At 38.7% G+C, this 15594-nt stretch overlaps 1 protein-coding gene across 5 annotated transcripts in view; it reads right to left on the bottom strand.

Moving 5' to 3' along the window:
- Positions 1 to 408: 408 nt before the first annotated feature.
- The window catches only part of LOC117199428 (UPF0547 protein C16orf87-like), a 42172-nt gene continuing 26986 nt past the window's right edge, over positions 409 to 15594 (bottom strand). For 2 of the 5 annotated variants that reach the window (XR_007474399.1, XR_007474397.1), the window contains one exon: positions 409 to 4434. Coding sequence is in view for 2 of the 5 variants with exons in the window: in XM_033418874.2 (XP_033274765.1) it covers positions 13642 to 13814 (173 nt within the window). In the remaining 3 variants the exon portion in view is untranslated. Of the gene's footprint in view, positions 4435 to 10761; positions 10824 to 12164; positions 13347 to 13485; positions 13815 to 15594 lie in introns of those variants that run through there. The other 3 variants (XR_007474398.1, XM_049703696.1, XM_033418874.2) reach the window with 3 other exon arrangements.

Below are 15594 nucleotides of genomic sequence, written 5' to 3'. Positions count from 1 at the left end.
ATCTGACATACTGAGGATGGGTGCTGGAAGAGCCCACTTTCCATTGGCTTTCGATGCTACTTCTAACTTTGCTCAAGATCCTCATGTGTGCTGTTGAAGTGGCTGTAGGTGCTCTAGTCTCATAGTAAGCAATTAGACCAGGCAGGAATTTTTTTTTTAATTTCCTTTGATTTATTTATTTTTGGCTGCATTGGGTCTTCGTTGCTGTGCATGGGCTTTCTCTAGTTGCAGCGAGGGGAGGCTACTCTTCGTTGCAGTGCACAGGCTTCTCATTGCAGTGGCTTCTTGTTGAGGAGCATGGGCTTCACTAGCTGTGGCTCATGGGCTCTAGAGCACAGGGTCAGTAGTTGTGGGGCAGGGGCTTAGTTGCTCCTTGGCATGTGGGATCTTCCTGGACCAGGGCTCGAACCTGTGTCCCCTGCATTGGCAGGCAGATTCTTAACCGCTGCGCCACTGGGGAAGTCCCCAGGAACTATTTTAATATAGGTATTATGTACTTGAGAAACCAAAATGGCCATTCAAAGCCTTTTTCTTTTTCTTCTTTTTTTGTGGCCGCGCCGCTCGCCTTGTGGGATCTTAGTTCCCCAATGAGGGATCGAACCAAAACCCTTGTCAGTGAAAGTGCAGAGTCTTAACCACTGGACCACCGGGGAATTCTCTCAAAGCCATTTTTTATCCCCTTTTGTAATTACAACCCAAGTTCTTGGGGGGTAAGGGGAGGTGAGATGTAACAGCCTCCATCTCAACTCCTTTATTTTGACACTAAAACAAACCAAAGTTTCTACCAAGGAACCTTTTAAAGCTTTTCTTTCTTTTCTGGGAAAGGATAACAAGAGCACTGGGATGCTTGGGAGGTCTTGGTGTGTATAAAATTTCTTATTTTTCTTGAAAACCCAATATAGCTCCTAAATTAAAGCGTTAGAAGTTTAAAGCTGTAGTTCCTATTTTTCCAAAGCAACAGAGAGATGATCATCACAATGAGGAAAATGTAGTCATTTTGTGTTGATTCTGTTCACATTATACTCCATATTTCCAAAATGGAACGGTCTATGACTTAAAAAAAAAAAAGATACAAATAACAAAGAAGATGCCATCTTTGTCCTGAAAGAGAGCTTTTCTTTCCTTCCTGTGAGGCCAGTAACACACTGGGTCAGGGAACACTCATTGCAGGAAAGCCACAGGCTCAACTTAAGAAGCCAGCCCTCCTTTACAGCTGGGTACCTCTGGACAGTACGAGACAGGTACCAGCCTTCGCTGAGCACTGAACTCAGCCCACTGGCCTGCCCTGAACACAGAGGGGCCTCCAGAAGTGTCCTACGCCTCGCTTTGCCTCCTTTTGCTTTTTCTCTCATAGTATTAAATACTACTTATTGGGCATCTACTCTGTGCCTGTCCTTTACATTAATTGTCCCTCTTCCTGCCCAAGCCCTGCAAAGGTTACAATTAAATAATGTAAGGCTCAGGGAGCATTATCAGTCAGGAATTTTTTTTTTCCCAAATAGAAACCCAACTCAAAATGGCTTAAGCAAAAAAGGTTACTGGCTCACATAACCAAAAAACACTGATAAGTAGTACCAGTTTCAGGCACAACTGGATCCACGTCCTCACAAGAACCACAGGGCCCATTTCTGTCTCTTGGGTCTACACCCCTTGTTGGAGATGGTAGGGAAGATGGCTAAGATAGCTCACCATCCTATATTTGCTCCTTTTCCTGTCTCATCATGTTCACTGCTCCTATTTGGGTTTCCTACCCATCCCGGAAACACTGATTTGGGCTGGACAAGGATATCCACTGATTGTTTTAGACCAAAATTCAGCATCCAGCTCTGGAAGTCTGACAAGGGGTCTGAGAATTGAGGGAAGGACAGATGGGTCATAGAACAACTACCATCCAGAAACACCACTTTCTCTCCCATTGGCCAAGACACTGCCTCTCACCCTGTTACTATTTAGCCTCACCCTTGTGCTGTCTTTGAAATAAAGTCCTTCCCACACTTCCGGTCTTAGTCCTCTTACCCTATCAGTCTGAACTAATCAGAAGCTTCACTCTCCTGGGAGTAAGCAAGAGTCCAGAGAAACTCTGTAGATTCCTTGATAAACCCAAAGATGGAGTAGTAAATGAACACGTGACTCCCAACCAGGGCATCCAGCCAGGGAATAAATTAGGACTGAAAGCACCCTATGCTCTGCTCACCAAGCCATGTGTCATAGTGCAGGGTTGCATCTACACAAAGGAAAGGACAATTTTTTTTTTTTCTTTTTTGCAGTAATCCATTCCATGGTCCTTAATCCTTGGGCTCATAGTCAATTCTACTTTAGGGAATTTCTATTCCATCTCTCCCTCCATTTCCCTTCTTCCCTCCCTTTCTGTGTCTCTCTCTCCCTCCAGGTAAGATCCATTCCAGGATGTCCTCTCACCTCTTAACCTTTCAAGATTTCTTAACTCTCCTCTCCTTCATGGATTAGACATAGCATGTTGTCATGAGCGAAAGAGGCAGGAAGAGGACCATCCTGGTATCTTTATCCCAACTTAATCCCTAAATGCCACAAAGAATAACTGCAATCTAGTTAAAAAATCATAAAGAGGCCATTAATTATGGTCTCTGACAGGCCACCTACATTTATAAAAAATATAAAATCAGAATGGAAAACATATGAAAGAAATGACTGGCTCTGTGTGACAGAGTAAGTATTAACACCCAAAAGCATCACTGAGCCATGTGTGCATGCCTTCTAGTGTTAGAAACATACTTTCATTTCTTTAGTCAAAAAATATTTTCTGAGAGGACTTACCTGGTGGCGCAGTGGTTAAGAATCCGCCTGCCAATTCAGGGGACACGGGTTCAAGCCCTGGTCTGTGAAGATCCCACATGCCGCGGAGCAACTAAGCCCGTGCGCCACAAGTGAGCCTGTTGAGCCTGCGCTCTAGAGCCCGCGAGCCACAACTACTGAAACCTGCACACCTAGAGCCCATGCTCCACAACAAGAGAAGCCACCACAATGAGAAGCCTGTCCACTGCAATGAAGAGTAGCCTCCACTCGCCCCAACTAGATAAAGCCCACATGCAGCAATGAAGACCCAGAGCAGCCAAAAATAAATTAATTAATTAAAAAAAATTTTTTTTTTTCTGAGAGCCCCAGAGCCTCTAATGAGGCAGCTCATCTCCCTGGAACCCACTTTACCCAGACCTTTGCATGGCTGACTCCTAAGCATCTTTCACACACAAATACACTGGGTTGCTCCACATTCCTCCAGTGAAGAAGCCCAAAACTCATGGGCAGCTTGTAGTTTTCCATACCTTAGGTACCTTTCAGTCTTCACATTCTGCCAGGGTCTGGGAAGGTATCAAGTTGAACCACATGAAATTGCATTTTTATGGGTCAAATTAAAATGTTAAATATTTTGGAGAAAAACAAAAGCTTTATTCAACCAAAGTATGCACTGTTAGCATTAACTGCATTCCCCAAATATTAAATGGTATGTACCATATTTATAAAATTTAGCATTGTTAATGTTTATTCAAATCCTCCAATTACTGCTTCTCAATTGGAGAAAGTTTTGTTTCTCAGAAAAGAGTTCCAAATGACAGAAAAGGTGGTAATTGGTTGAAAAAAAGTCAGGTGAATATGATGAATGTGGGATATTTTCTTAGTTCAGTTCAGTTAACTTCTCTATGATGGTTTGTGATTTCTGTGGTCAAATGTTGTCGTGCAACAGTATAGGTCCATGTCTGCTAACCAATACAGAGTGCTTTTAGATCACCTTTTTTGATATATAATTTCAACTTTTTGACAGTGAAGATGCTACTGTTAGTTATACCTGGGTTAAAAAAGCGGTAATGAAACACTCTTTGTAGACCACCATACCATTACCAGAACCTTTTTTGGTTGCAGTGATTGAACACATGTTCGGGAACTTCATCAAAATCCAACCATTGTCCCAACCACTTTCAATTTCATTTTTTATCAGAGCTTATGATCCTCTCCAAAATATGTCTCTGTTCTTTCAAATGTAAAGAGATGAGCATATCTCTAACCATCTGAGTTTATGATCGTCCATTAACTGGTGTGGTACCTACCCACTTGTCCAATTTTTTCACCTTTCCTATTGCAGCCAGGTGTCGAGAAACTGTTGTAGCAGAAACTCCTAAGTCTGCTGCAAGACCTCGAATTGCTGTTTTGGGGTTAGCTTCTACCATGGCTCTCAACTGATCTTCATTTAAAACAGATTTGGGTCTCCCTCGAGGCTCATTTTTCAGACTCAGATCCCCAGAATGAAATTTTTCAAACCACCATCGGATAGTCCTTTCACTAACAGAGCCTTCTCCAAAGACAGAATTGATGTTTCTACTTGCCGTGGCTGCACTACATCCTAGTTTAAATTCATATAAAAAAAAATTCGTAAATCTTTCAAAGACATGGTATTGTTCACTTCTGTAGAGAAAATAAACAATAAAAACTCAATCATCAAAGAAAACCGAATCTGTATAAACTACTATACTTAGATTCTATACAAAACTTTTATTTTAACTCACTAATTTTACTGTCCATCAGTGCATCTTGTCTGCAACAATAATTACTGTTTAGCTAATGCTGGCTTTCTACTTCCTGCAATTCTTCCACAGTTATTAATTGAAATTCTACTATAAAGGAAGAACTGTCCCTTTCCCCCCCATTTTTAAATTTATATCAGTATGGACTCATGGATATTTACTTTATTAATTCAATGATATCATTATTTCTTTTGCTCAAATTGTTCCAGCTTTGGCCATTAGGAACTCCTTCAGGTTGGCTCCCATGTTCCTTCAACAATATTCCCCCTTTTCTTTTTTTTTTTTTAAAGCGCTTTGTTATTATCTGGCACACCTAAAGATTTTCCAGGGACCTTTACCCCGTCTAAGTCCTGCAGTCGACCACTTCTCTAAGGAGCCCTGGTTCCTTTTATTGGAGAATCATACTTAGAAATAAAAAATTGGATGCTAAGTTTGTTCATTACTGCTGAGGTGTCATCACTTCTAGTTCCTCACAGTGGACAGAGTTAGGAAATATATGTATGCATACTAACCCACGCATATAGTGATATCACAGATTCCAATCCAACCCAACAGAGTTCATTTTAGCCTCCTCCTCTCCTTATGAGAAACCCAGTTCTTATTATCTAAAAACATATTTATTTGTTCAGTTAGTACACACATAAAGCATAGATAGAATTGCTAATCTATACCCCTGTTAGAAATACATTTACTGACTAGATTACAGCATTAATGCACAGTTCTTTTATGTCTTTAACATTACAGTATCCAGTCAAGATGATATTTTTCAAAATTACTTGGGTTAGTTCTTTTCTTCCCCATTCTATTCAATGTCACTCCTTCCTCATTCCTACTACCGAATTCCCGCCTCTCCATTTCCTTGCACCCCTTTCCCACCTACCCCCTACAGGTTATCAGTCACTTCATTTTCTGGTTTAACCTGCCGGTACTGATTCTGCACAGATGAACAGATATATGTGTATTGTCTTATATCTCCTTCTTTCTTACATAAAAGAAATATGTGTATTGTCTTATATCTCCTTCTTTCTTACATAAAAGGCGTATGCTATAAGTACTATTGTGCTTTACTTTTTTCACTTAACTGTATATTCTTGAAAACACTCCATATCCACATCTCCATTGATAGAGATCATCCTCATTCTTTTTTTATAGCTCCATTATTCCACTGTATGGATACACAACAGTTTAATTACTTTCCTATGTATAGGCATTTAGATTGTGTCCAGTATTTTGTAGTTACATACAATGCTGTAATGAATATCTACATATGTATTTTCATATTGTTGGAGGTATATCTTCATGGTAGATTCCCAAAAATGGTCTTGCTGGGTAAATAAATACCTATGTAGTATTTTTAGGTATTGCCAAATCTCCCTTCAGAAGGAGAATTATAAAAATTACAACAATTATAACAATTTTTATTCTCACCAGCAATGTATGAGAGCACCTGTTTCCCCACAGCTTCACCAACAAAGAATACTGTCATATTTTAAAATTTTTGCCATTGACAGGTATTGTTTTAATTTGCATTTCTCTAATTATGAGTGAATGTGAACTTTTTTTCATATATTTGAGAGTCATGTTTATGGCTTATTTTATGTGAGTTGTCTGCTCATGGCTAATTCTCACTTTTATATCTGGTTGTTATAACTTGGTTGTTATAACTTTTTCTCTCAATTTTTAAGACCTCTTTGTACATAAAAAATATTGTTAATAAGGACAATAGCACTGGGAACTCTACTCAATACTCTATAATGACCTATATGGGAAAAGAATCTAAAAAAGAGTGGATATATGTATATGTATAACTGATTCACTTTGCGGTACAGGAGAAACTAACAATTGTAAATCAACTGTACTCCAATAAAAATTAATTAAAAAAAAAGAATTATAGAAGTATTCTCATCTAAAAAAAATTATCCTTTTTTGTGGCATAGATTGTCAATACTTTTCCCCACAAACTTCTTTTATGGGATTCTTTTCATGCAAGAATTTAATTTAGTGAAATTTATCACTTTTCTTTTAATGCTTCTGGATTTTAAGTCAGAGTTAAATACCTTTATTTTCTACACCAAGATTATAGAGGAATTAGTTCATGTTAGCAGTAGATTAAGGTGAACTTTTAAATAATATTACAGGGACAAATGGGTAGCCATTTGGAAAATGCTAAAAGTAGATCATTCATTATTCCATGATAAAAGTAGATCATTTTCCAAATGGCTACCCATTTGTCCCTGCACTAGTATTAAGAGGTCTATTTTACCCATAGCTAACGTCATACTCACAGATGAACAACTAAAAACTTTCCCCCTAAGATCAGGAAGAAGATAAGTATGCTCACTTTCACTGCTGCTATTCAACGTTGTACTTAGAAGTTTTAGCCAGAGCTATTAAACAAGGAAAAGAAAAGGCATCCAAATTGGAAAGGAAGAGGTAAAACTATCTCTATTCATAAATGACATGATCCTATACATAGAAAATTCCAAAGAATCCGTAAGAAAGCCACTAGAGCTAATAAACAAGTTTAGCAAAGTTGTAGGGTCCAAGAACAAAAATCGGTTTTGTTTTATACACCAGCAATGAATAATCTGAAGAGAAAATTAAGAAAGCAATTCCATTTATAATAGCATCAAAAATAATAAAACACTTAGGGATAAATCTAACAAAGAAGGTAAAAGACATATGCTGAAAACATTGCTGAAAGAAATTAAAGAATGAAAAGACAACTGTGTTCATGGATAGGAAGATTTAACATTGTTAACATGTCAGTATTACCCAAAACAATCTACAGATTCAACACAATCCCTATCAAAATTCCAATAGCCTTTTTCACAGAAATGTAAAAGCAGATACTCATTTTCATATGGAATTGCAAGGGACCCTGAATAATCAAAATAATCTTAAAAAAGAAGAAAGCTGGAGGACTCACATTTCCGAACTTTGAAACTTAGTACAAAGCTACAGTAATTAAAACTATGGTATAGGCGTAAGGACAAACATCAAGACCAGTGGAATAGGAAGTCTAGAAACAAACCCTCACACAAATGGTCAACTGATTTTCTGACAAGGCAGTCCAGTGGTTAAGACTCCGTGCTTCCACTTCAAGGGGCACAGGTTCAATCCCTGGTGGGGAACTAAGATCCTGCATGCTGCGTGGCGCAGCCAAAAAATATATATATATATATTTTTTTGACACGGTCATGTCAAGACCTTTCAGTGGGAAAGGACAGTTTTTCAACAAATGGTACTGGGAAAACTGTACATCCACATGCAAAAGAATGAAGCTGGACCCTAACCCACACTATATACAAAAATTAATTCAAAATGGATCAGAGACCTAAATGTAAAAACTAAAACTAAACCAGTCTTAGAAGAAAACCTTGGGGAAATTTTCATTGAATTTGGCAACAATTAAAGTAAAAGTAGGTAAACTGAATTACATTAAAATTTAAAACTTCCATTCTAAGGACACAATCAACAGAGTGAAAAGGCAACCTACATAATGGAAGAAAATCATATATCTAATAAATGGTTAAATATCCAGAATATATAAAGAACTCTTACAACTCAATAACAACAAAAAACAAATAACCTGATTAAAAAATGGCAAAGGACTTGAATAAATATTTCTCCAACGAACATACACAATGGCCAACAAGCATATGAAAAAATGCTCAACATCACTAATCATTAGGGAAATGCAAATCAAAACCACAATGAAATATCACCTCACACCCATCAGGATGGCTGTTAACAATAACAAAACAACAGAAAATAACAAGAGTTGGCAAAGATGCAGAGAAATTGGAACCCTTGGGTACTGTTGTTGGGAATGTAAAATGGTGCAGCTGCTATGGAAAACAGTACATTGGTTCCTTAAAAAATTAAAAATAGAATTACCAGGACTTCCCTGGTGGCACAGTGGTTAAGAATCTGCCTGCCAATGCAGGGGACACAGGTTTGAGCCCTGGACAGGGAAGATCCCACATGCCGTGGAGCAACTAAGCCCGTGTGCCACAACTACTGAGCCTGTGCTCTAGAGCCCGCGAGCCACAACTACTGAGCCCGCGTGCCACAATTACTGAAGCCTGCGTGCCTAGAGCCTGTGCTCCACAACAAGTGAAGCCACCGCAATGAGAAGCCTGTGCACCGCAATGAAGAGTAGCCCCCACTCGCTGAACTAGAGAAAGCCGGCACGCAGCAACAAAGACCCAACACAGCCAAAAATAAATAAATTTATTAAAAAAAAAATTTTTTTAGTAAATAAAACTAGAATTGCCATATGATCCAGTAATTCCACTTCTGGGAATATATCCAAAAGAATTGAAAGCAGAGTCTCAGAGAGCTATCTGTAAACCCAAATTCATAGCAGGATTATTCACAATAGCCAAAAGGTAGAAGCAACCCAAATGTCCATCAAACAATGACTGGATAAACAAAATATGGTAAATACACAGTAGAATATTATTCAGCCTAAAAAAGGAAGTAAATTCTGACACATGCTGCAAAATGAATGAACCCTGAAGATATTATGCTAAGTGAAATAAACCAATCACAAAAAGACAAATACTGTATGATTCCACTTATATGAGGTACCTAGAGTAATCATATTCATAGAGATACAAAGTAAAATAGAGGCTACCAGAGGCTGTGGGGAAGGGGAAAATGGCAAGTTGTTTTTTAATGGGTATAGAGTTTTAGATTTGGGAGATAAAATAGTTCTAGAGATCAGTTGCACAAAGATGTGTATATACTTACTACTACTAAACTATACACTTAAAAATGGTTAAGATAGGAACTTGCTGGTGGTCCAGTGGGTAAGACTCTGCACTCCCAATGCGGGGGACCGGGGTTCAATCCCTGGTCGGGGAACTAGATCCCGCAAGCATGCCGCAACTAAGACCCGGCACAGCCGAAATAAAAATAAATAAGGGCTTCCCTGGTGGCGCAGTGGTTGAGAGTCCGCCTGCCGATGCAGGGGACATGGGTTCGTGCCCCGGTCCGGGAAGATCCCACATGCCGCGGAGCGGCTGGGCTCGTGAGCCATGGCCGCTGAGCCTGCGCGTCTGGAGCCTGTGCTCCACAACGGGAGAGGCCACAACAGTGAGAGGCCCGCGTACCGCAAAAATAAATAAATAAATAAATAAATTTTTTTAAAAAAGGTTAATGTGGTAAATTTTATATTTTGTGTAAATTTTATATGTTGTGTATTTTACCACAATTAACAATAAAAATTAATGAAAATTAGATAAATTGGACTTCATCAAAATTAAGAACTTTGTGCATCAAAGGACACTATCAAGAAAGTGAAAAGACAACCTACAGAATGGGATAAAATATTTGCAAATCATATATCTGACAGGAGATTAATACTGAGAATATAGGGAATTCCCTGGTGGTCCAGTGGTTACGACTCCACGCTTCCACTACAGGGGGCACACGTTCCATCCCTGGTCGGGGAACTAAGATCCCACATGCTGCGGGGCAACTAAGCCTACAGGCCACAACTACTGAGCTCGCATTCCTCAATGAGAGAGCCCACATGCTGCAAACTACAGAGCCCACGCACTCTGGAGCCCACGCGCCACAACTAAAGAGAGAAAACATGCACGCCACACTAGAGAGAAGTCCACGCGTCACAACGAAGAGCCCGCCACAACAAAAAAGATCCCACACGCCTCAACAAAGACCCTACGTGCCGCAACTAAGACCCAACGCAGCCAAAAATTAAAAAAAAAAGAATTCTAGACTTTGAGGGGTAAATTAAAGAAAAAAGAGAGAGAGATCAGATTTGTGGTTACCAGAGGCGGCGGGGAAGGGGAATTGGATGAAGTGCACAAAAAGTACACATATCCAATTATAAGGTAAATAAGTACTAGGGACGTGATGTACAACATGGTAAATATAATTAACTCGCTGTATGTTATATATGAAAGTTGTTGAGAGTAAATCTTAAGAATTCTCATCAGAAGGAATTTTCTTTTTCTTTTATTTTGTATCTATATGAGATGATGGATGTTCACCAAACTTATTGAGGTAATCATATCATGATGTATGAAAGTCAAATCATTTTGCTGTACACCTTAAACTTACACAGTGCTGTATGTAAATTATATCTTAATAAAACTGGAAGAAAAAAAAAAAAAACCCTAGTAGACTTTGCACTAACTTCAGAGGCTGTTTACTTAGGGCAAGATTTAAGAATTACCTTAAAGAAGACTATTTAATCCTGAAGACAGCTGGCCAGATCACATGGAATTATTGGGAAGGCTTGAGAAAAAAACAAATGGAACAAAAAATAATAAAGTGTAATTCAATGGTTTTTAGTATATTCCCAGGGCTGTGAATCTAATTTTAGAACATTTCTTGCTCCACCTCCCACAAGAGAAACTCTGTACCCATTAAGTTATTCCCCATTCTCTCTCTATCCCTTTCCCAGCCCTAAACTATTAATCTATTTTCTGTCTATAACTTTGCCTATGTGGATGTTTCCTATAGTTGGAATCATACAGTATGTGATCTTTTGTGACTAGCTTCTTTCACGTAATATATTTTCAAGTCATTCACGTTGTAACATATGTTACTTCCTTTCTTTTCATTGCCAAATAATATCTCATTATATGGATATACCACATTTGTTTATCATCAAATAGACATCAGGAATCTTTCCATTTTTTAGCTATTATGAATAATGCTGCTAATAACAGCATGTACAAGCATGATTCATGTATAAGTTTTTGTGTAGACATAGGTTTTCAATTCTCTTAAGTATATACCTAAGAGTGGAATTGCTGGATCACATTGGATCACTCTGTTTAACCATTTGAGAAACTGGCAGACTGTTTTCAAAGTGGCTGCACCATTTTACATTCCTATCAGCAGTGTATGAGCGTTTCAATTTTCTACTTTCTTTACAATAGTTATTTCCTGTCTTTTTTATTATTGCCATTTTTTTTTGTTATTACCATCAATGTGTGAAATAGTATCTCATGATTTTGATTTGCATTTCTCCAATGCTGAATATCTTTTCATGTACTTATTGGCCATTTGTATATCTTCTCTAGACAAATGCTATTCAAATCCTATGCCCATTTTTAAAATCAGGTTATTACTATTTTTTTAACATCTTTATTGGAGTATAATTGCTTTACAATGGTGTGTTAGTTTCTGCTATATAACAAAGTGAATCAGTTATACATATACATATATCTCCATATCTCTTCCCTCTTGCATCTCCCTCCCTCCCACCCTCCCTATCCCACCCCTCTAGGGTGGTCACAAAGCACTGATCTGATCTCTCTGGCTATGCAGCTGCTCCCCACTAGCTATTTTACATTTAGTAGTGTATATATGTCCATGCCACTCTCTCACTTTGTCCCAGCTTACCCTTCCCTCTCCCCGTGTCCTCAAGTCCATTCTCTAGTAGGTCTGCGTCTTTATTCCCGTCTTGCCCCTAGGTTCTTCATGACCTTTTTTTTTTTTTTAGATTCCATATATATGTGTTAGCATACGGTATTTGTTTTTCTCTTTCTGACTTAGTTCACTCTGTATGAGTCTCTAGATCCATCCACATCTCTCAAATGACCCAATTTTGTTCCTTTTTATGGCTGAGTAATATTCCATTGTATATATGTGCCACATCTTCTTTATCCATTCATCTGTCAATGGACACTTTGGTTGCTTCCATGTCCTGGCTGTCTCTTTTCACTATCGAGGTGTAAGAGGTCTTTATATATTCTGGACACAAGTCCTTCTCAGATATGTGATCTACAAATAGTTTTTCCCATTCTGTGCATCATCTTTTCACTTTCTTGATGATATCATTTGCAGCAAAAAAAGTTTTAAATTTTTATATAGTCCAATTTATTTTTTGTTTTGTCGCTTGTGCTTTGGTGTCATATTTAAGAAACCACAGCCTAACCTAAGGTCACAAGGACTTACTGCTGTTTTCCTTGAAGAGTTTTATAGTTTGATTAGCTCTTACATTTAGGCTTATGATCTAATTTGAATTAATTTTTGTGTATGCTGTGAGATAGAGGCCCAACTTCATTCTTTCACATGTAGATATCCAGCAGGGTGTACTAACACTATTTGTTGAAAAGATTTTCTTTCCCATTTAATTTCCTTGGGACCCTTACTGAAAGTCAATTGACAATTTTCCTGGTTATTTTTTGCATGTTTGTTTTTCCGTATGAACTTTAAAATCAGTCTGTCTAACTCAAAAAAATAACTTAGATTTTTTATTAAGGTTGCATTGATTTTATAAATTAACTTAGGGAGGACTGACATCTTCATGTTTTGCCATTTGTTTAAATCTGCTTTAGTATCTTTTAGGGGTGTTTGAAAGTTTCGTTGTATAGGTTTTGCACCTTATTAAATTTATTCCTAAGTATTTAATCTTCTATTTTGCTGTTGTAAATGGGCTTTTCTCTAACATTATGTTCTGTTTACTGTAAGTATACAGGCATACCTCGGAAACATTGCAGGTTTGGTTCCAGACCATGGCAATAATGAATATTGCAATAAAGCAAGTCACACAGATATTCTGGCTGCCCAGTGCATGTTTATAAAATTATGTTTATATTATATTGTAGTTTATTAAGTGTGCAATAGCCTTATGTATAAAAAATGTACATACCTTAATTTAAAAATACTTTATTGCTAGAAAATGCTACCCATCATCTGAGCCTTCAGTCATTCTCTTTTTGCTGGTGGAGGCTCTTGCCTTGATGTTGATGGCTGCTGACTGATCAGGGTGGTGGTTGCTGAAGGCTGGGGGGGCTGTGGCAATTTCTTAAAACAAGACAAAAAGGAAAGAAATTTGCCACATCAACTGACTCTTCCTTTTGTTGCAGGAAGGGGGACTCCTTCCAGGGCCCGAGAGTGGGCTCTTGTCTAACACTTGGAAGTGAATTGTCCGAGGAGACACACATGCTGACAAAGCAAGAGACTTTATTGGGAAGGGGCGCCCAGGTGGAGAGCAGCAGGATAAGGGAACCCAGGAGAACTGCTCTGCCACATGGCTTGCAGTCTCGGGTTTTATAGTATGGGGTTAGTTTCCCAGTTGTCTCTGGCCAATCACTCTGACTCAGGGTCCTTCCTGGTGGCATGTGCATTGTTCAGCCAAGATGGATTCCAGTGAGAAGGATTCTGGGAGGTTGGCAGGACATATGGACTGGAGTCTCCTCTCTCCTTTAGACCTTTCCCGAATTCTGCCGGTTGGTGGTAGTTTGTTAGTTCCACGTTCCTTACCAGGACCTCCTGTTGTAAGATAATTCACGCAAATGTCTACTATCTTGCCTGGCCAGGGCGGGCAGTTTCGGTCAGTGGTTCCCCTAACACTTTCATGAACGATTTCTCTGTAGCATGCAACGCTGTTTGACAGCATTTTACTCACAGTAGAACTTCTTTCAAAATTGGATTCAATCCTTTCAAACCCTGCCTCTGCTTTATCAACTAAGTTTATATAATATTCTAAATTATTTGTTGTCATTTCAACAATCTTCACAGCATTTTTACCAGGAATAGATTCCATCTCAAGAAACCACTTTCTCTGCTCACCCATAAAAGAAACTCCTCATCTGTTAAAAAGTTTTATCATGAGATTGCAGCAATTCAATTACATCTTCAAGCACCACTTCTAATTTTGCAAAAATTACCAAAATGTGACACAGAGACACAAAGTAAGCAAATGCTATTGGGAAGATGGCACCTAAAGACATGTTTGATGCAGTGTTGCCACAAACCTTCAATTTACAAAAATGCAGTTATCTGTAAGACTCTATAAAGCAAAGCAAAATAAAATGAGGTATGCCTGCATTATGAAAGCTGATTTTTGTTTGTTAATTTTAAATCCTGCTCCTTCAGTGAATTCTTTCACTGTTTGAGTTAGTTTTATAACTGATTCTCTGGGGTCCATGTACACTATGACCTACAAATAGTTACTGTTTTACTTCCTTTTTTTTTTTTTTTGCGGTACACGGGCCTCTCACTGCTGTGGCCTCTTCCGTTGCGGAGCACAGGCTCCGGACGCGCAGGCTCACGGCCATGGCTCACAGGCACAGCCGCTCCGCAGCACGTGGGATCTTCCCGGACCGGGGCACGAACCCGCGTCCCCTGCATCAGCAGGCGGACCCCCAACCACTGCACCACCAGGGAAGCCCTGTTTTACTTCTTTTATGCCTCTTACTGATTTCTCTTATTTAACTGCCTTGGCGAATTTACTTCTAATATAATACTGAACAGTAGTGGAGACAGTGGGGATGCTTGCCTTGTTCCTGATCTTAATGGATATGTCTGTAGTGTTTTTCCATTTAAGTAAAACACTAACTTTAACACTAAGATATATACTTTATCGAGTTAAAGTATCCTTCAATTCCTACTTTCTTGAGTGTCTCTATCATGAATGGGTACTGAATTTTGCCAAAGACTTTCTCAGCAACTATAGAGATAACCTGATGAGATGTTTTCCTTATACTTATTAATATGACATATGATATTAATAGATTTCCTTCTATTATACTGATGGGGCCAAGTGTGCCACTCTGACATGTGGATTATTTTGAGCTAAAAACAATCAAAGCACAAAAGACTCAGGAAGAACATTTGAACTTCCCTCTTAGCTGCCTAAAAGAATTTAAGATATGAAGCCTGTCCCAGGAAGAAGCTATCACCATAGATAACTATGGTTAAGTATTAGGTGTGGTAGAGGGAGGAACCTAGCAATGCACATTTGATCAAAGTCCTCTCTGTGTCCCACTAGCTTTGGGCAAGCATTTGTTAACCAAACATTAACTCTTTTTATCTTCCTGTGAATTACCTTACTTCCCCTTGAAGCTTCAGACCCCTACCGCCTTCTCCTTAGTCCAGAATATATACATACCTCACCTTGCCTTCTGTGAAATTCTTTATACTTATGTAGATTCCCATGCACATGTAATAAACTTGATTTTCTCCCATTAATCTGCCTTATATCATTTTAATTGCCAGACAAAAGAACAAAGAGGGGAAGGAGGGGAAATTTCTCCCCTCCATAGTACCA

Source organism: Orcinus orca, chromosome 20, assembly GCF_937001465.1.
Source record: "Orcinus orca chromosome 20, mOrcOrc1.1, whole genome shotgun sequence".
Lineage (NCBI taxonomy): Eukaryota > Metazoa > Chordata > Mammalia > Artiodactyla > Delphinidae > Orcinus > Orcinus orca.
The sequence above is the reverse complement of the archived record's forward strand: the minus strand, read 5'-3'. Positions and strand labels throughout refer to the sequence as shown.